This window comes from Jaculus jaculus, chromosome 17 (assembly GCF_020740685.1).
Source record: "Jaculus jaculus isolate mJacJac1 chromosome 17, mJacJac1.mat.Y.cur, whole genome shotgun sequence".
Classification (NCBI taxonomy): domain Eukaryota; kingdom Metazoa; phylum Chordata; class Mammalia; order Rodentia; family Dipodidae; genus Jaculus; species Jaculus jaculus.
The window spans coordinates 10,761,620-10,781,004 of NC_059118.1; the positions used below are offsets into that span (position 1 = coordinate 10,761,620).

Consider the following 19,385-nt stretch of genomic DNA (forward strand, 5'->3'; position numbering starts at 1 on the left):
AATCGGTGTCATTCTAAAGATGTGTTAATAAAGCACATGCCTGCTCTTTCATGTTTAACCAACTTTGTAATTTAGAGCTTATGATTGTTCTCCTGTTCTAACAGTGTAGATAGTCCGGACATTATTATTTTCAGAATGTAGGCTTGAGATTTATAAGGCTATATACTGAACTTCATGTTGTGAGAATGAGGCCCATGTAGTTATCTCATTTATATTTAATTAAGACGAATGGCTTTAAAAGCAGCTTCTGACCCTAGAGATAGTTTGCTCTGATCAGATCCTGGATTTGCATATACTCATAGGTAATACTCTTGAGTATTTGCGTTCTAGAAATTTCTCGGTCACCTACAGAAGAGTATCTGATGGTCACACGCTTGCCGACTCCTAGACTGATTCACATCCTCCTAGCTTTTTCCCTTGGCTGTCTTAGTGAAGCCGGTCAGATGGCGACGTCATCTCAGGGGGCTTGTGTGTCTGCAGGCAGGGAAGGTGCGGAAGCACGTCGCGGAGCAGGAGAAGCCGGAGGAGGGCCTGGGGCCCAACGTCAGGAGCATCGTGACCATGCTCATGCTCATGCTGCTCATGATGTTCGCCGTGCACTGCACCTGGGTCACCAGCAACGCCTACTCCAGCCCCAGCGTGGTGCTCGCCTCCTACAGCCACGACGGGTGAGCGAGCAACGCAGCTGGGGACACTTTCGCCTTGCCCTTCTGTTTTCCTTTGCTTTCCCCATTGCCGCAGTCGACTACTGTGAACTTCTGAAGTAGATTCTGCTCCTTTGGGGCAATACTGGAGATGGACCCCAGGGCTGCCCGCATGCTAGGCATGTGCTCTGCAACTGACCCACCACTTACTCCCCTCAGTTGACTTTTTCTTTTGGTATGGCCCTCTCCCCAAACTTGGGTGGGGGGATGAGTAGTAGTCATAAGCTCTTTTCCAGAATATTTCTACATAAGTAATCCCTCGTGTTTCTCAAGATGCGGTCCCTAGACAAACAGCAGCATCACTACTATGAAAAGGGTACAAATTATTTCCCCTACTCTAAGCCGCTGACTTGCGGGGCGCAGGGTACGGACCTTTGGCTTGACAGGCTCAGGTGGTTCAGGGGCAGCTGGGCTGAGCTGCCTCTCCCTCCGCTCACGTGGGAACTGACGAGGCTTGCAGAGCAGCAGGCCTGGCTAGAGCTAGTCAGAATCTGCTTTTCTACAAGGTAAATGACTTATATTAACAGAAAAAAAAAATAGTAATCTAGCTCTTCATTTTTCTTCCTTTCTTCTTAGTGATAAAGGTTTTTTGAACCTTTAAAATGAAATTTTTGATGGTTAATCATCTCAAGATTTTAAATTATCTCCTTCATTTTTACAAGACCTCATTCAAAGAATTTGTGATTCTTTTCAGTACAAGGAATATCTTAGATGATTTTAGAGAAGCATACTTTTGGCTAAGACAAAATACGGATGAGCATGCCCGAGTGATGTCATGGTGGGATTATGGCTATCAGATAGCCGGGATGGCCAATCGAACCACGTTGGTGGACAACAATACCTGGAATAACAGCCACATAGCACTGGTAAGGACCTAGCGCTTTTTTTTTTTTTTAATTTTCATTTATTTATTTGAGAGCGACAGACACAGAGAGAAAGACAGATAGAGGGAGAGAGAGAGAATGGGCGCGCCAGGGCTTCCAGCCTCTGCAAACGAACTACAGATGCGTGCGCCCCCTTGTGCATCTGGCTAACGTGGGACCTGGGGAACCGAGCCTCGAACCCGGGGTCCTTAGGCTTTACAGGCAAGCGCTTAACCGCTAAGCCATCTCTCCAGCCCGACCTAGCGCTTTTAAAAGGGGCAAAAGACAGTCTCAGGAGTTACTAGGAGACATAGCTAACCTCTTCTCGGTTCTCAGCATCCTTCCTCACACGGTAGTCAGTGCAGCGCCTTCACAGCATGCTTACTCTGTTTTAGGAATGGTATTTACTTATTTACAGTAGTAGACTAATCTCTGTTCGATTTTATGATATATTTAGCTTACCGGAATATTGGACAAAATCTGAAACTATTAGAATGTTTTATTTGTATTTTCCTTAAACTTGCTTGCAGATATGAAAGGCAAATGCATTTGTGTTTTATAGTGTGCAAATTATGTTCATGCTTAAGTAACGAACCTACATAAATTAATCGCTTGGAGACTTTGAAGGTTTTGAGTAGATAGATAGGTTTTGAATAAGAGAATTCTATCTGTATGAGTCCTGTAGCTCATCATGAGCCACGTGCCAGTCTCAGGAGAAAACCCTGTTATGTGCACAAGGTCATTGCCAGGCATAGTCTGAACTTGTCTTTACGAGCATGCTGTTTTCATTTGTAAATGTTTTATAGAACAAAACATGTTAAAAGTTTTGTAGAACTTAACTAGAATATATGTTCTGATTTCTTCTATAAATTGATTATATAAGTCGGACGTTTGTAAATTTTTTGGTTTGTTGCATTCATAGAAAATTATTTCTACCCATACTTCCATGTAAATTAACTTCTTGAGACAAATTTCATCTTACAGTAAATATGTACATTTTTATTTTTCCTGTAGGTGGGAAAAGCTATGTCGTCTAATGAAACAGCAGCTTATAAAATCATGAGGACTCTAGACGTAGACTATGTTCTGGTAATTTTTGGAGGGGTTATTGGCTATTCTGGTGATGATATCAACAAGTTTCTCTGGATGGTGAGGATAGCTGAAGGGGAGCATCCAAAAGACATCCGGGTAAGGAACTAGGTAACCCCAGTATGTGACGGCATCTGTATCCAAGTCCTTCTCTTCGTCTGCTGGTTGCATCGAATTTGTTTACACTGTCCTGTCCTCTTTATAAGTGTCTTAGAGAGATGAAAAGAATTTCCTATGTTTAAAACTTTTGAAGTTCATAATTGATAGAGTCTCATACACGTAAAGACACTTAGCTTGACAGCCAGCCGGCTGCCTCGATGACGGCAGGCAGCGCGTAGCCTGGAGCGTGGCGGGCTGTGCTGCGGTCGTGGTGCGCTCCCTCGCCCCCGCGGCTGTGGCGCCTGCCTCAGCGTGTGTCCTCGGGGCTGCTCGCGGCTTACCCTGGCCAAGGCTGCGCTTTGCTGCTCCTTGGCCTCTCCTTCAACTCTTCTTTCCACTTCCATCACCGTACCGTCACTGCTACTGTCTCCTCCAGCTGGGGAACTCGAGAAGCAAACCACCAGAGGTGGCTTCTAACTTTTGAGACGCAAACATGGTATTGAAATAACTTTGCGCATTCTTTACTTATTCTACATGGAAGTATCTATAGGAAAGCTCTTAGACAAGGAATTTCTGAATCAGAAATTAGTTTTACAATCTGAAGTTACTTTTTTTTGAGGCAGATTGTCCTTTGGGGCAGTTAAACTGTTGAAACTATAATATGGCTGAAACCCCGATGGAATTAATTTGGGAGGAGGAGATATAAGTGAATATAGTTTTATGATGATAGTGAAAATCATGAGCTTGTGGCGCTGTGTGAAGCTAAACTGATGGTGACATTTCTGGCCTCTCACAGGAAGGAGACTACTTCACCCAGCAGGGAGAATTCCGTGTGGACAAAGCAGGATCTCCCACACTGTTGAACTGCCTTATGTACAAAATGTCATACTACAGATTTGGGGAAATGCAGGTTGGTGAAATCAGCTTTTCTGTCATCTTTATTAAAACAGGAGAAGGTGTCTTGGTTGCATTGCTCACTAAGGGTTCTTTTCCACTAAATACAGGTTTCTGAAATTTTTTTTTAATGGTTTTTTATTTTATTTTTATTGATTTATTTGAGAGAGGAAGAAAAAAAGACAGATGAGAATGGGTTCGCCAGGACCTCTAGCCTTTGCAAATGAATTCCAGATGCATTGCCACCATGTGCTTCTGGCTTACATGGGCACTGAAGAATAGAACCTGGGTCCTTAGGTTTCACAGACAAGCACCTTAACCACTAAGCCATCTCTCCAGCCCAGAAGTTTCTTTTAAGAAATAAGAGGGGATCTCACTGTGTAGCTCAGGCTATCTTCAAATCCTCCTACCTCAGCCTCCTAATTACTGGGATTATACACACATTCCAGCCTGCCTAGTAGTAATGAAATTTCTATGAGGCGTTAGGAAAACAGATTTTTCAGTACAAGGTCAAACCCAGTCTGCTTCTGGCCTTTTGACCGTGTGCTATCGGAAGAAGTTACTTCTCAGGGGTGCTTTCCCACCTAGGAACCACTATGACTGTCGTAGGTATGCTGTGTCACAAACATAGATGGCACTGCCCACACTTGTATCTCTTTCCACAATGCCAGAATTCAGTGAAAACCAATAAATTCACAAGGCACAGTGGTTTCATTGACAGCGGTTTGCGAGTAGTCCTGCTTTCTTTGATAGACCTGGTGGAGGCAGCACTGGTTGTTCTTTTATTAGAATCTTGTGCTGACTTAACTCTCATCATACAGGAAACATCTGCATCTTTCTCTGTCTGGGTTATAGAGAGTTAAAACGGCCTGAGAGGCAGCGAAGTCTCTGTGACAGTGAGGCAACTAACCAGGCTGAAGTGCTGTGAGCGGAGACTGTTGCAGACAAGTGAGGAGCGGGGCGTGGAGAGTCCAGGGACAGGCTGGGGCCTGGGCGGGTGCTGGATGGCAGGTCTAGACCAGTGAACTGGCTGGCAGCCGCTCTAGAGGGCCGAGTCAGCTGTGCAGGCCAAGCTGAGCTGAAGCCCTTGGACCAGTCCTGAGATGTCTGCCTGCTGGTCCCAGGACACACACACCTGTGGTAAGAGGACATTTCGGGGGATTGTTTGTATGACAGTGTTGGGTGATCTCCTTATGGGGTCCCGGTGAGGGTGTCAGTCTTTCCAGGTCTTGTGTGTCTGATATACTCTCTGCCTGGCTGTCCTGATAGGATTTTTTCATTATGCCCATGTGCCCTACGTGCTCAGTATTTTTACTCCTCGGAATAAGTCACTTACCAGTCAGTCTGCAGCATGGGTGGTGCCAGCCAGATGGTGTCATTCACATGTCCACCAGGGTGCAGAGTTATTCTCCGCCCTCAAAATGGTGTCAAAGCAGCTTGTAAAATGGAGTCTCTCCGTACAAAAACCGGTTCAGCACAGCCTGAGCTCAGCAGGGACCTGAGATGCATTCTTTTGCTACATACGTGGTAGGAAAAACCCAAGAAGTGCTCACAGATACTCTCTTCAGTTCTTGACAGTGTCTTGTTTTCTGTAGGCACACAGACTAGAGCTGTGTGGTGGAGAGTTTCCAGTGAAGGAGGGGGATGGTGGGAGGGAGGCTTAGGGCTGTGGAGTGGTTGAGAGGCCTGGGGCCGGGAGACCCGTGAGTTCACGATGGCGTAGTTCCTGCGCTTCAGGCCTGGCTCTGTCCAGTCATGCAACTCTCCCAAGAAGTGGCTTTCTCCTCACATGACACTTGCCTTTTTTCTAAACAAGTTCTGCTAATGACTTTATTTTTGAGGGAAACTAGAATATGTTACCCCATGATATGCTTCTGTGACATAAAATTTACTTTTGAGCTAAAAGCAGTAACAAGCAGCAAATGACAGCTCTCTGCCCATCCTCCTCTGCTTAAAAGCAAAAATCTGGTTCTCATTTCTTAAAGACTGCTCAGTCCAGAGAGGGCACCAGGAGAGTCTGCAAGCAAACCTAACTTGTTTTGAACTCTTTCAGCTTCTTCCAGAGAAGTGCCTTCCCTCCCTCCCTCCCCCAGGAAGGCCTGTGTCCCCTTCCCTTGTCTGGTGGGCTGTTCTTTGTTGAGATTGGCTGTGAGCCCAGTCCTAAGCCGTGGCTCTGAGTTACTTTGCCCTGGGCATTCTGCATGGGTGATTTGCATGTATTCATGAGCTTACCTGTCCGTGTTGCAGGAGTCCATTTCAACTAAGACCTCAAGAGGGTTGTTGAAAAATTATTTACCTACTATCAGCTGTTAGCTGAGGATTTTTGTAGCTCTTTGATGCCTTGACTATAATACCAAATTATTGCCTTCATACCAAGGTATTCCATACTACTTTCTGGTCAAGTGATGCCATAGAAAGCAGAGGAAAGATTACTTGCTACTCTTTCATTATTATCAGGAGAAATAATGACTCTCTGATCTGAAAGGTTGTCTGGACCTCAGTCTGTGAAACAAATACCACCTTTTGTGAGAGACAGTGACTATAGCCAGTAAGGGTCTTCAGAAAGGCCTGTTACCCTGTCCCTGCACGTTGTACTGCTTCTGGGTAGTCAGGCATTTGCTTCATCATCGTCACCTGCAGCCACCCTGCAGGTGGCTCTAAAAAGAAAGCCCCTCACAGAGGACAGTCTTGATGTTAATTTTTGCCCATGTTAAGGCCACCGCCTGGTCTCTCAACTATATCAGGAAGAAGCATGTGGCCATAATAATCAGTTGCTCCAGGAAGGAATTTTTACAGGGAAGGTGATTAGGTTCTCTGCCACCAGTGATGGCATAGAAGGACTTTTCCCCAGAGGTTTTACCAATGGTCCAAACCGCACTGCTCGCCTGTGTTCGTTTTGAGGAGTGCCTCTTGCTGGTGAGCAGGCAAGCGAGGGCTTTCCGGCTCTGGTGGTAGTGAGCCGTTTGCTGTGTGGAAGGAGTAAGGCTGTTTACGGTTTTGTTTTAAAGGCTAGTGGTGTGTCTATTAAATGTTTTTAACCTTATTAACGACCTATGTATATTTCTGTTTAACATAACATGACTTTTTTAATTCTCTTTTTTCCCTGTTCCGGTATTGCTCATAAGTCCTTCTGTGGCTCAGCCCACTTAACTCTTTTGGAGCCTGATGTCAGGATGCAGAATCAGGGTTTGCATGGGTGCCGGTTGAACAGACAGCTCTCAGTTCCTGCTACTGTGAATAAGATAGTGGATGATGTAAGCCATTTTGAAATGACTAGAGATGGCTGTGTGGCTAAGGCACTTGTCTGCAAAGCCAAAGGACCCAGGTTTGACTCCCCAGGACCCACATAAGCCAGATGCACAAGGGGGTGCATGCATCTGGAGTTCATTTGCAGTGGCTGGAGGCCCTGGTGTGCCCATATTCATTCTCTCTCCTCCCTCCCTCTCTGCCTATTTCTGTGTCTGTCTCAAATAAGCAAATAAATAAAATAAAAATATTTTTAAAGAAGTAAATAAAATGACTAGTGTGGTTGTAAGGAAGGATTAGGGTCTTCTCAACTTCCAGTCTCAAAAAATAATCCTCTCATGAAGGAATTTAAGTCCAGTGCAAAAGAGCTGAATGAGGGCCATGCCAGGTGGAGAAAGCAGCTGTGAGAGAGAAGGCCTCCCGCACCTCCTTCTCTCCTGTAAGGAAGCTGGGTGGGCGTCACTTCCGTCCACCGTCTTGTCAGCGACCACAGGTGCTCTTCACTCTGGCTGCTGGGCAGCGTGTGTTCTGTGCGCTCCCCAGTCTCTTCCCAGCTAGGCGTCAGTGTGTGAGAACAGTTGCAATACATTATTGCATTCTGTTTCCGAGATTGAGAGGGGAGGACATGGCTCTAATAGCATTACTCCCTTCTAACTGGCTGTTTCCAATATGGCTAACACCCAATATTGATGTTACTTTTGCAGCTAGATTTTCGCACGCCCCCTGGTTTTGACCGAACGCGTAATGCTGAGATTGGAAATAAGGACATTAAGTTCAAGCACTTGGAGGAAGCCTTCACGTCAGAGCACTGGCTGGTCAGGATATATAAAGTGAAAGCCCCTGACAACAGGGAGACGCTTGATCACAAGCCTCGCGTCACCAACATTTTCCCCAAGCAGAAGCATTTGTCAAAGAAGGTGGGTGCCCGTTGGAGCCAAAGGGTAACTTGTGCTTGATGTGTTGATTGATTGGTATGAAAAAGAACTACCAAAAATTGCTAATTTTGTTTTGCCAAATTTATAAAAACTGTAGTTTAATATACAAAGTAAATATAAGGTTATAAAAATTCTTTCAGAGTGAGTGCTTCCATCTCCTCCACAGCACTCTTCCAGGTAGCACAGTCACTGAACCAAGTTGGTCTTTCTAGAGGCGTCTTGTGTCAGCTTGTGCCATCCTCATTAGTAGGTGTCTTTGTAGAGTAGAAGATCTGCGGCTCCAGACCCGTGTGAAAGGGGAAGTGCCTGCCGGGTGCTAGTGGACTTTGTGACTCAGTTCCCCGTCTCGTGGGTAAAGCAAGCTATGTTGCATCCTCGTCTTTCATTCTGTACTACTGAAGAAAAAGGCCTTTATTTTAAGCTAATTAATTTTCACGTAATTACTGTAACAACACTTCTAGGCAGGAATTATGATGAGGCCATTTGCAATCCTTTTCTGATAAATATTTAACAAGTTAGGAAGTATTTTACTGGGTGTCATTATTGCTCATTTAAACCAAATTGATCTCTTAATCTACTGAAGAGGAGGTGTAAGAAGGAAGCTGAGCTGTCAGTCAAGTGAAGTAATTAGGGTTGTGTTGTAAGGTATTGTTCTTATCATACATATTACTAAACTGATTTGGTCATAATTTTTCAAATAAGCTCAGAACAGTTAATTTCAGATTGTTGAAGCATCTGTTCTGTCCTTTTACTTACAATATACATCAAGTATATTCAGAACACATTATTTTGACTTCTACTATAAAAGTGATAATTATTAATTGTACATCTCATTTACTTGTGAGATGTTATTGCTATATAACCCAGACTGGTCCAAAACTTGCTGTGTAGTCCAGGCCAGCCTCCTGTCTCAGCCTCAAGGTGCATCGTGCCAAGCTAACTATATTTAATCAGAAGTTTTCTATATGAAAACTGTTAGATACAAATGACCATACGTAGACTCATGTATTTAAAGATGCCACAGAGAGTTGACACTTAACGATACCATCTTCACTGTAGGACGGGTGATAAAGAAAGCATGGCACCCGGCTCCTCACAGGCACGGGGTTTGAGTGAGGGCAGAAGTCTAAGCAAATGCTATGTGTCTAAGCAGTCACCCCACCCCCCAAAAATCCCAGCTACCCTTTCTCCAAAACAAACAAGTGTGAATGGGTAATAAACAGTAATCTGTCTAGTATGCCCAGAAGGTATGTTCTAGTAGCCAGTGACAAGGATTTTGAATTTGTTTTCCTTGGATTTCTCTGCTGCTCTGTCCTGCACTTTTCGTTACTCCTCTCTGTGTTGGACTTGAGGGCGTGGTGTGCACGTGGCAGTGGTCTTGGGAGTTCTGCAGACTTCCTGGTCTGTGCCTCTAAGAGAAATCGCCTGGGGGCTCAGGTGAATGGTTCCTGTCCTGAAGCACATGTAAAGATGACACAGGAAAGGGTTTGTGGTAGAACCCCTATGGCAGTAAAGGGACTAGCTCCTGTACTGCGTTTTTGTTTTAAAAACTGTTCTCCTGAAGTTCTCATGGCCTTAGCAACAGAAGTGACTCTAAGGTTCTGTGATGTGCTTAACACTTACAGTGACGAGTTCTCTTGTGACCCCAAGAGAGGGTTGTGCAGCCTTGTCTTCATGTCCCACTTAGAAGATCATAAATGGTTTTGTAGTGAGCCTCGTAGACCAGAGGAGCATGGCTGCACCCGAGCCTCCTTGAAGACTTGAGTTTAAGTGCCAGAGCCCAGTGTGGTGGTGACGCGTACATTACACATTTCTAAGAAGCAGTTGCTTTCTTCAATACCCACGGCTCTCTCCCAAATGGACAGATGTACCTGTATGACTGCTATAATGGCCTGACAGTGAACCCTCTCCCTGTAGTTTCCCTAACATTTGCAACAGTTTGCCTCTTACATTAGCAAACATCTGCTGAAATTATTTTTTAATGGGATACTAAGTTTTTAGGAAAAAAATGTTTTTCAGCTGTAAGTGGAGTTTCCACCCTAAAATAACATAAGAGAATGTGCCAAGGCATTTTCCTCTGGTTTTGCAGATCAATATTCATCATCCTTTAACAGACAAAGGAAGTGTCTAAGCTTGAATTCTTCACCTCCAGTCCATCCCGTGGAGGCCGAGCCCGCAGCTGCATTGCTGTCCTTGAATTCCGTGCACTGGGTGCTGGGGGTTCTCTAGTTACTACCATGAAACAGGTAGTGGTGGAGAAGAGAGGGGTGTACCCCTTTGTCAGAGGATGAATATGAGGAATGCTGTGGCCTGCCTTTGTACGGGCCTGGTTCTTTCCTCTCCGATGGCTCCGCATTCCACGGTGGTGCCCACTGGAAAGAGCTGAGAAAGCCCTGTGTGTCCAGCTGTTTAATCTCTTAAGAACCTGCGCTGATGCCATGTGTTCTCTTCTCTTTTTAGACTACCAAAAGGAAGCGTGGCTACATTAAAAATAAGCTAGTTTTTAAGAAAGGCAAGAAAACATCTAAGAAGACTGTTTAAACGCTGCTCCGGCTCCTGACCTGCGCGGGCGTCCTTGGGAGGGCCGGTCTTTGCCTTCAGCTCGTGTCGTGTTTCACCGCACCAGGGGGCAGAGCCGTCACTGGTCCAGGCGCATGTACAAAATTTTCTGGCGATGCCTCATTTAAAAAATAAATTGGCTTGTTGAGAACAGCTGTTTCAGTTTGTAGCGTGAAGCCAGACAGAGCTCTGCTGTGAGTGTACAGCAGCCGATTCGTTATTGGTACATATTACCCTTCAAATCTGAAAATTTGGACTGATTGCACCAAAGAACCCTCTAATTTGGTCCCTGGCACATGCATATTTGTCAATGTTTTTATTCTTTTACAAGACCTGCATTTTATTTGAATTACCCAAATAGCAATATGTAAAATATAAATGACAAATGTGATAAGATTTTTCTCAAACCAGTAAACCAGTCCAGGTCTGAGAAAGGTATTAGAAAAGTAATTCTACTTCCGTGGACTCTATTTATTTTCATGTTTCTCCAGTGCAAAGAATGTTTCATCAAATGGACATTTTCTATTGCTTACTGTTGCTGTAGGAAGCTGCTGTTTGAAGGTGGACCTCTGAGCAGCTGCCTGACTCAAATAGACATTTATGTTGACACATCCTACTGCTCTTAGCAGTTGTTTTCACCAGGTACTTACAGAGCAGCTTTCATACATCTCTCATTCAAGGGCTAAATTCACATCCTTTGGCATCATGGCGACCGCACCGAATGTTGCTCCCCGGGACGGGCTCGGAGCCCGAGCACTGAGGCCTGCCCGCTGCTCACACGCACGCCATTAAGGAGGAGGCTCTCAACACGGACAGGTGTCCAGAGCTTATTTTCTCTGGCTCTCAGAATGACAAAGGATTGGTAAACTTTGCCTGGATTTTCTCATTTTATTACAGTCTCATTCATCATGGTGATTTTTTGTTCTCTGCTCCATATTTTTTAAGACCTTTAGCATTTGATGAAACACTCTTTAGTGCTATGGGCGTTTTCTTACTTTTATTAAAAATGTGACAGATGTCAACAAATGCACTAAAATATAAATGGAGACTGAACATGTTCATTTTCCAGCTTATAGGCAACTTTATACAGACTTGAAAATTTTCTCCAGTTGTTTAGTAAAAGTGAAAAGAGAAAGGGTTTTTCCTGCCACAGGATATAACTTTTTTTTATATAACAAGCATAACACACCACTGCTTTGGGTGGGAAAGTACAGAATAGTATGTACCTTTTATGAAGAAAATGTCATTTACAATGTTCGGTGAGAATGTTACTGCTGATTTTCCTTTTCAAGGTGTAGAATATTCTTTGATTTATAGAATTCATTTTTGACCCAGATGATGGTTCTTTTACAGACCAATAAAATAGCTGAACATTTTCACAAAGTGTAACTAAATCTGGATTTCTGATACCTTGTCATTTGGGGGATTTTATTTTACTTTGTTGCTTTACAATTCAATGCAGAGAAGTTGTTGACTATAGGGGAAATAAAATTAATTCAAATTTTGTGTTAAGTGTCATCTTTTATGAATCTTTGTGTTTGAAAGGAGACACACGCACTGATTCCATCCTCCTTCCTTGTTCACTGTCAGAAAGGTTGCAGAGGACATGCGGAAAATCAGTTCAGCTTCATCCAGCTATTGTATTTCACCTTCTCTTTACCCACAAAGAAGATTCACTTGTCTTCTACACACTAGGGCGGGGCAAGAAAGGTCAGCAGCAAACTCTACTGCGCCAAGTTGTATGACTCGGCTAAGTCTTCAGTGTTGCTTTTGCATCATGCATGAGCAAAGACCCCTCCCTCACTATTCTTTTACATGCAGTGGGTTTGGGTTCATATCAGGATAGGGCCATGTTACCATAACAGTTTAAGAACTTGTCGTATGAGATGCAGAGTAGGAGGATCCCTGTGAGTTCCAGGTCAGTCTGGGCTAGAGTGACCCTACCTCGGGGTGGGGTGAGGTAGAGCAGAACTAAACAAAACAAAAATACTCCTTATGGGCTGGAGAGAGAAATCAGTGGTTCAAGTGCTTACTTGCAAAGCCTGGCGGCCTGGGTTTGGTTAACCAGTACCCACATAAAGCCAGATGCACAGAGTGGTGCCTATGTCCGGAGTTCATTTGCCATGGTGGGAAGCGCTGGCATAGCCATCCTCTCTCTCCTTGCACATAAAAAAAAAAAAAAAATTAAGACAGAGAAGGACTTGTTTTATTTCAAGAGCGTGACTGCCTTGGAATGTAAGCTAGTTAGCTGAGAAAGTTGAGATCCCCAGATTCACTGGCCGCCAGCACCCAACCTCACGGTGGAATGTTAGCGCCGTGACCTTGGAGTTTTCCTTGCGAAGTATCTGTGACACGGTGAAGCTTTGCAGGGCGACAGCGCGGCAAGGGAGCAAGTCCAGAGGCAAAACAATGTGTGCAGACCGCCCTTGTTCAACCAGTGCTCTTGCTCAGTGAGAGCCTGAGCCGTGACCAGGAGGCCAGCGACTAAGTCAGGAGTATGAGGGTGCCCCACACCCTGCAGGCTCTCAGTAGCTTTCTGGAGCTGGCACTCCTTTGCAAAAGTGGTTCCAAGGCTGGGTGTGTCACCCAGCGATGAAGCACTTGCCTGGCATGCACTGTTCACACTACGAAACACAAGTGCCCTGAAGACCACTGACCGAGCAGCCTAACCGCCGAGGTGGTGCAGCCCAGGGCTCCCGAGTGTGAGTACCCAGTGTTACGCAACTGATTCCCGGGCGCTCTGTCTTGCGGGAATGGCTTCTGCTGATGTCATTCTGTCATCTTCACAATGGAGGGGTAACTCCAGTGAGGAAGATGAAAACAGGTTAGGCATGGAGTTCAAAGGCACTGGTTAGAACTTGAGAAAACAGCAAGCTAAAGAAATGTCAAGCCGGGCATGAGGGCGCACGCCTTTAATCTCAGTACTTGGGAGGCAGAGGTAGGAGGATCGCCGTGAGGTCGAGGCCACCCTGAGACGACATAGTGAATTCCAGGTCAGTCTAAGCTAGAGCAAGACTCTACCTCGAAAAACTCAAAAAGAATAAAAAAGAAAGGAAAGGTCATGATAACACGAGAGAAGCTACAGTAGGCAACTTTGTCACCCTGACTTGGTTCTCAGAAGAGTCCAAATTCCGAAGTCTTCCTTGTGACCTTCTCACCAGTACCCTGTCCTGCCCCACCCCCTTCCAGCTTTTACAATACTTTGATTTACGCTCTTGCCACACAGGTTTCTTTCTCCCTCTGAGCATTTTATTTTATTTGTTTGTTAGAGGAAGACAGATATGGGGGAAAGAATGGGCTTGCCAAGGCCTCTAGCCACTACAGATGAACTCCAGACGCATGTGCTACCAAGTGCATCTGGTTTATGTGTTTTGGGGAATTGAACCTGGGTCCTTAGACTTCGCAAGCAAGCGCCTTAAACTGATTAGCCATCTCCCCAGCCCTCTCTAAACATTTGAATTGCAGATGGTCTTTGAGCTGTATAATAGAATGGTGGAGTATATATTTTTCATATCATTTTTTGTGAAAATCCTGCAGCTGTAACTTCTCGCTGATAGGCAGTACTACTCCGTGGCTTGCTCTCCCACCTCTACTTCACTGCTGTTGGACATTTGTAAGTTTCTGCTTACAAATATTGTGAATAATTCTAAGAAATCTCTTTACACCTCTTGGTACTCATATGTGCATTTCTCTGATTATTTGCCTAAACTTGGATTTACTGGGTAAACTATGAAAGTTGCTGTTACTGCCACATCTTTATCAGTCTTTGACTTACCTCGTCTCTGCCTTCCACCCATGACCTAGACCTTAGCCTCTTCTTACAAGTGCTGGGATGACCAACCACCGTGTTTTCTTTAATTGCAGGAAGGCAAATAGTGATGTCTTTGTGTTCAGTTTCCCCTTGTCGGGTCCCCAGTGGGGCCTTGTGAAGACTATGGAGTATTGGCTCTAGGACATGCTGCTTTTCTTCTTTGCATTGTGTGGTATGCGTGTGTGTAATGTACACACACATACCTGTGTGCTGATGAGTTCATCCCATGTACACACGGGCCGAGGCCAGGGAAGAGCACTGGGTTCCTCTGTTACGCCTGCGTTCTTTCTCTGCTCCGAATCTGGAGCTCCTGTCTTCTGCCAGAGCAGCAGGTCTCAGGGATCCTCCTGTTTGCCTCCCAGGAGCACAGGGTTCAGGCGTGTGTGGTCACCCATGGTTTTTCACTTGGGTGCCAGAGATCACACTCAGTCTCACGTCCTCATGCTTGCACAAGCACTCTTTTTTTTTTTTAACCTTTCTAAATGAGGCAATTTACGGCCGTCAGATACAACAGAATCCATGTAAACGTCTTAACTCTACAATTCTGCTTGCATTTCCGAGAGGACAGAGAATACAAGCACTCTTAACACTGAGCACCTCCCTAACCCGTTTTCCTCTCATTCATTCTTCATGTGTCTTGTATATGAGACCTTCAGCATATGTTGCAAATTCCCCTGGAGTTTGTCATCTTAATATCTTGGTTTTAATCCTTTGTACATATGTGGCTTTGTAGTCCTTGTTTTAAAGACATGTTTCATGGGACGGGGCAGATGGCTCCATGGTTAAAATGCTCACCTGCATGTAGGGTTAGGGTCTACTCCCCAGCACTCAGGTAAAGCCAAATACGCATTTGTGCCCAGTGGCAAGAGATCCCATGCAAGCCTACACACACACACGCAAATAAATAAAATTTTAAATTATATATATCTTGAAGAGGTGGGGAGATGGCTCAGCAGCTAAAGCCTGATGGGGCCTGGCTTCAATTCACCAGTACCCATGTAAAGCCAGTGGCACAAGTGTCTGGACTTTTGCTTGCTCTCAAATGTTTACTCAAACTGAGGAGATGGCTTAGCGATTTAAGGCATTTGTAAGCCTTCTGACCTGAGTTTGGTCCTCACTGCCCACATAAAACTGGACATGATCGTCAACGTCTGTAATCCCAGTGAGCCTACAACAAGAAAAATCCTGTCTCAAGAAGGTAGAAGGATGGGCTGCAGAGATGGTTTAGTGATTAAGGCACTTTCCTGCAAAGTCTAAGGATCCAGGTTCAATTCCCCAAGACCCATGTAAAAGCCAGATACATAAAGTGACGCATGCACTGGAGTTTGTTTTTAGTGATTAGAGTCCCTGGCGTGCATTTTCTCTCCCTCCCTCATAAATGTATTAAAATAAAAAGGTGGAAGGATGGGTTGGAGAGATGGCTTAGCAGTTAATCCACTTGCCTGCAAAGTCTAAGGACCCATTCATTTTCTCTCCTTGCAAATAAATTTTTTTAAAATTTTTTTTGAGTTGGGAGAGGTAACAACCAATTACCTTCTTTTTTTTAAATTTTTTATTTATTTATTTGAGAGCGACAGACACAGAGAGAAAGACAGATAGAGGGAGAGAGAGAGAATGGGCGCGCCAGGGCTTCCAGCCTCTGCAAATGAACTCCAGACACGTGCGCCCCCTTGTGCATCTGGTTAATGTGGGACCTGGGGAACCGAGCCTCAAACCGGGATCCTTAGGCTTCACAGGCAAGCGCTTAACTGCTAAGCCATCTCTCCAGCCCAACAAATAAAATTTTTAAGGTGGAAGGAAAGGAGAAGCACCCCAAAGTTATCCTCGGCTTCCACTTGCACACCATGGCACGCACACACCCATACACACATCAGACACAAAGAACTAAATGTCTTGTACCTTGAAACAATGAAGATTCTCATATTATTTCCCAGATTAATTGCTCTGCCTTTCATACTTAGCTTTGCAGTTCACTCAACATTTGTTAAGCACAATGTACATTTTCTTTATTGACTGTTGGCATATGTACACTTAGTGGTCCCAGCACAATTTATTGAAAAGATTCCTTTTTCTACTGCCCAGGAGAACTTTCTTCAATAAAACAATTTTCATAGAATTTGTCCCATAGAGCTCTTTATGGGTTGGCTTAATATCACCTTAATATATCAAGAAAGAAAGAAAGATTTTCATTGGTTACTGAGTCTACACAATTTGGGGAAAAATAATGCCTTTAAGATATTGAAAGTTTTTTTAACTTTTTAAAAAAGACTTATTTTTATATTTGAAAGAGAGAAAGAGGCAGAGAGAGAGAGAGAATGGGGGTGCCAGGGCCTCCAGCCACTGCAAACAAACTCAGACGCGTGTGCCACCTTGTGCATCTGGTTTATGTGGATCCTGGGGATTTGAACCAAGGTCCTTTGGCTTTGTAGGCAAGTGCCTTAACCACTAAGCCGTCACTCCAGCCCTGAACTTTTATTAGAAACAGCTGCTACAAATGAACTCCAGACACATGGACCGCTTGTGCATCTGCTTTACATAGATACTGGGGATTCAAACCAGGGTCAGCAGGCTTTACAAGCACGCGCCTTTAACCACTAGCCAAACAGCCAGGCCAAATATTGAGAGCTTTATCCATACGTGTGGTATATCCTTGAATTTATGTGGACCTTAAAAGTTCGTGTTTGGGCTGGAGAGATGGTTTAGTGGTTAAGCACTTGCCTGTGTAAGGACCCCGGTTTGAGGCTCAATTCCCCAGGACCCTCATTAGTCAGTTGCACAAGGGGGTACACGCATCTGGAGTTCGTTTGCAGTGGCAGGAGGCCCTGGCACACCCATTCTCTCTCTCCATCTACCTCTTTTTCTGTCACTCTCAAATAAAATAAATATAAATAAATTTTTAAAAAATAAAATGAAATTATAAATAATTTTTTTAAGGTTGTGTTTTAGGGCTGGTGGGATGGCTTAGCACTTAAGGCATTTGCCTGCAAAGCCAAAGGATCCAGGTTCGATTCCCAGGACCCACATTAGCCAGATGCACAAGGGGGTGCACACGCCTAGAGTTCGTCTACAGTGGCTAGAGGCCCTGGTGTGCCCATTTCTCTCTCTCTGTCTTTCTCTGTCAAATAAAAATAAAAAAAAGTTTGTGTTTTAGCCAGTAATGGTGGCATACATCTATAATTCCAGCTCTTGGGAGGTAGAAACAAGGTGAGGAGTTCAAAGCCATTTTCAGCTACATAGCAAGTTCAAGGCCAACTTGGGGTACATGACACTATCTCAAAAAAAAAAAAAAAAAACCTGGTTTATAACCTGAAGGGCTGGCACATTGTGGTGGTTTAGGGAGATTGTTAACTTGACAGGACCTAGAATCTTGAGATTCTGAGGGGAGTGCTTAGATTAGGTATGCTGAAGTGGAAGACCCACTTGTAATTTTTTTTTAAATTTATTTATTTGACAGCGACAGACAGACAGAGAAAGAGGCAGACAGAGAGAGAGAGAGAATGGGCGTGCCAGGGCCTCCAGCCACTGCAAACGAACTCCAGACGCATGAGCCCCCTTGTGCATCTGGCTAACGTGGGTCCTGGGGAATCGAGCCTCGAACCAGGGTCCTTAGGCTTCACAGGCAAGCACTTAACCGCTAAGCCATCTCTCCAGCCCAAGACCCACTTTTAACAGGGGAGGGGGTCCCTGGACTGTGCAGTAGGAGAGAGCTGGCTGAGCAGCAGTGGTCCTCACTCGGCTTCCTCACCGAGTTGGACGCAGGAGACCAACTGTGTGACGCCCCTGCTCCCATCCCCTCACCACGATGGGCTGTAACCTGAAACTGCTGACCCAGCCCTGAGGAGTTGATTGACACATTTTTGTGGCTTCTACTACCTGATGTGTGTGTGTGTGTGTGTGTGTGTGTGTAGAGGTGTGCAATCCATGTCACGTGTGGAGGTCAGAAGACAACTTCAAGGTGTCTGCTCGGTCTTCTCTGAGACAATTTCTTGTCACTGTGAAAGAACATGAGACTTGCTGGTCCTGCAGTCCTGGATCCTCCTAGCTCCACCTCCCATTGTCATGGGTGCCCTGGATTACAGATGCATGTTCCATTTTGCATCCAGCTGTAGATGCTGAGGAATTGAACCCTTGGCCAGCAGACTTTGCAAGCCAGTGTTTTAACTGCTGAGCCATTTCCCCAGCTCCCTGGTGTGTTTTGGTTTGGTTTTTCAAGGTTGGGTCTCACTCTAGCCCAGGCTGACCTGGAATTCACTGTGTAGTCTCAGGGTGGCCTTGAACTCACAGTGATCCTCCTACCTCTGCCTCCTGAGTACTGGGATTAAAGGTGTACACCACCATGCCCGGCTAATGTGTTGTTTTCAATAAATACTATTTCTTACAAAACCTTAACTTCTTACAATCTATAGAAACAGTTGGGTTTCTTGTACTGAAATTGTATTCTACCTTGCTGAATGCATTCTAAGAATTTATTTCAAAAATTTATTGTAAATATATAGCATCATAACTTGGGAATAATGACAGTTTTCTTTCTCCCTCTGTCATGGATTTGCATTTAATCTTCCTGCTCTGTTGCACTGGCTGACAGTTCTGCACAGAAGCAGCTCGTCCTTGTCTTGTTCCCTGTCTCACAGGGAACACTTGTGACAATTTACCTTGAAGTATGATTCTTTGAGGACATTACTGTTTTTTGTTTGCTGATTTTAATTGTGAATGTGTTCATTTTTTTGAGATGTGTTTTGAGAAAAAGGGTCATGTGGTCTGGGCTAACCTTGAACCCATGACCTCCTGTCTCAGCCTCCTGAGTACTAGAATTGCAGGCTTGTGCCACAGCAGTGTACATGGGTTTTGTTTCTCAGATTTTTTATTGTTATTGTTGACAACTTCTATACTTAAAACAAACCATGACAATTCCCTCCCCTCCCCAATTTCCCCGTTACAATTCCACTTTCCATAATATCCCCTCCCTCTCTGTTAGGCTCTCTTTTATTTTGATGTCATTGTCTTTTTCTCTTATTACGAGGGTCTTGTGAAGTCTTGAAGTGTTAGGTACCGTGACGGTTTAAAGATACTTTATTTATTTGAAAGAGGGGCAGATGGAATGGTGCATCAGGGCCTCTAGCCACTGCAAACGAACACCAGATGCATGTGCCACCTTGTGCATCGGGCTTTGCATGGGTACTGGGGA

General features: G+C 44.7%; 1 protein-coding gene across 2 annotated transcripts in view; it reads left to right on the forward strand.

Moving 5' to 3' along the window:
* Stt3b (STT3 oligosaccharyltransferase complex catalytic subunit B) overlaps positions 1 to 11,895 on the forward strand; it is an 88,528-nt gene extending 76,633 nt beyond the window's left edge. For both annotated transcript variants that reach the window (XM_004662078.3, XM_045136642.1), the window contains 6 exons: positions 481 to 668; positions 1,399 to 1,570; positions 2,582 to 2,755; positions 3,552 to 3,665; positions 7,600 to 7,812; positions 10,291 to 11,895. In XM_004662078.3, coding sequence (XP_004662135.1) covers positions 481 to 668; positions 1,399 to 1,570; positions 2,582 to 2,755; positions 3,552 to 3,665; positions 7,600 to 7,812; positions 10,291 to 10,371 — 942 coding nt within the window. In that variant the 3' untranslated portion in view covers positions 10,372 to 11,895. The remainder of the gene's footprint in view (positions 1 to 480; positions 669 to 1,398; positions 1,571 to 2,581; positions 2,756 to 3,551; positions 3,666 to 7,599; positions 7,813 to 10,290) is intronic.
* The last annotated feature ends 7,490 nt before the right edge of the window (positions 11,896 to 19,385 follow it).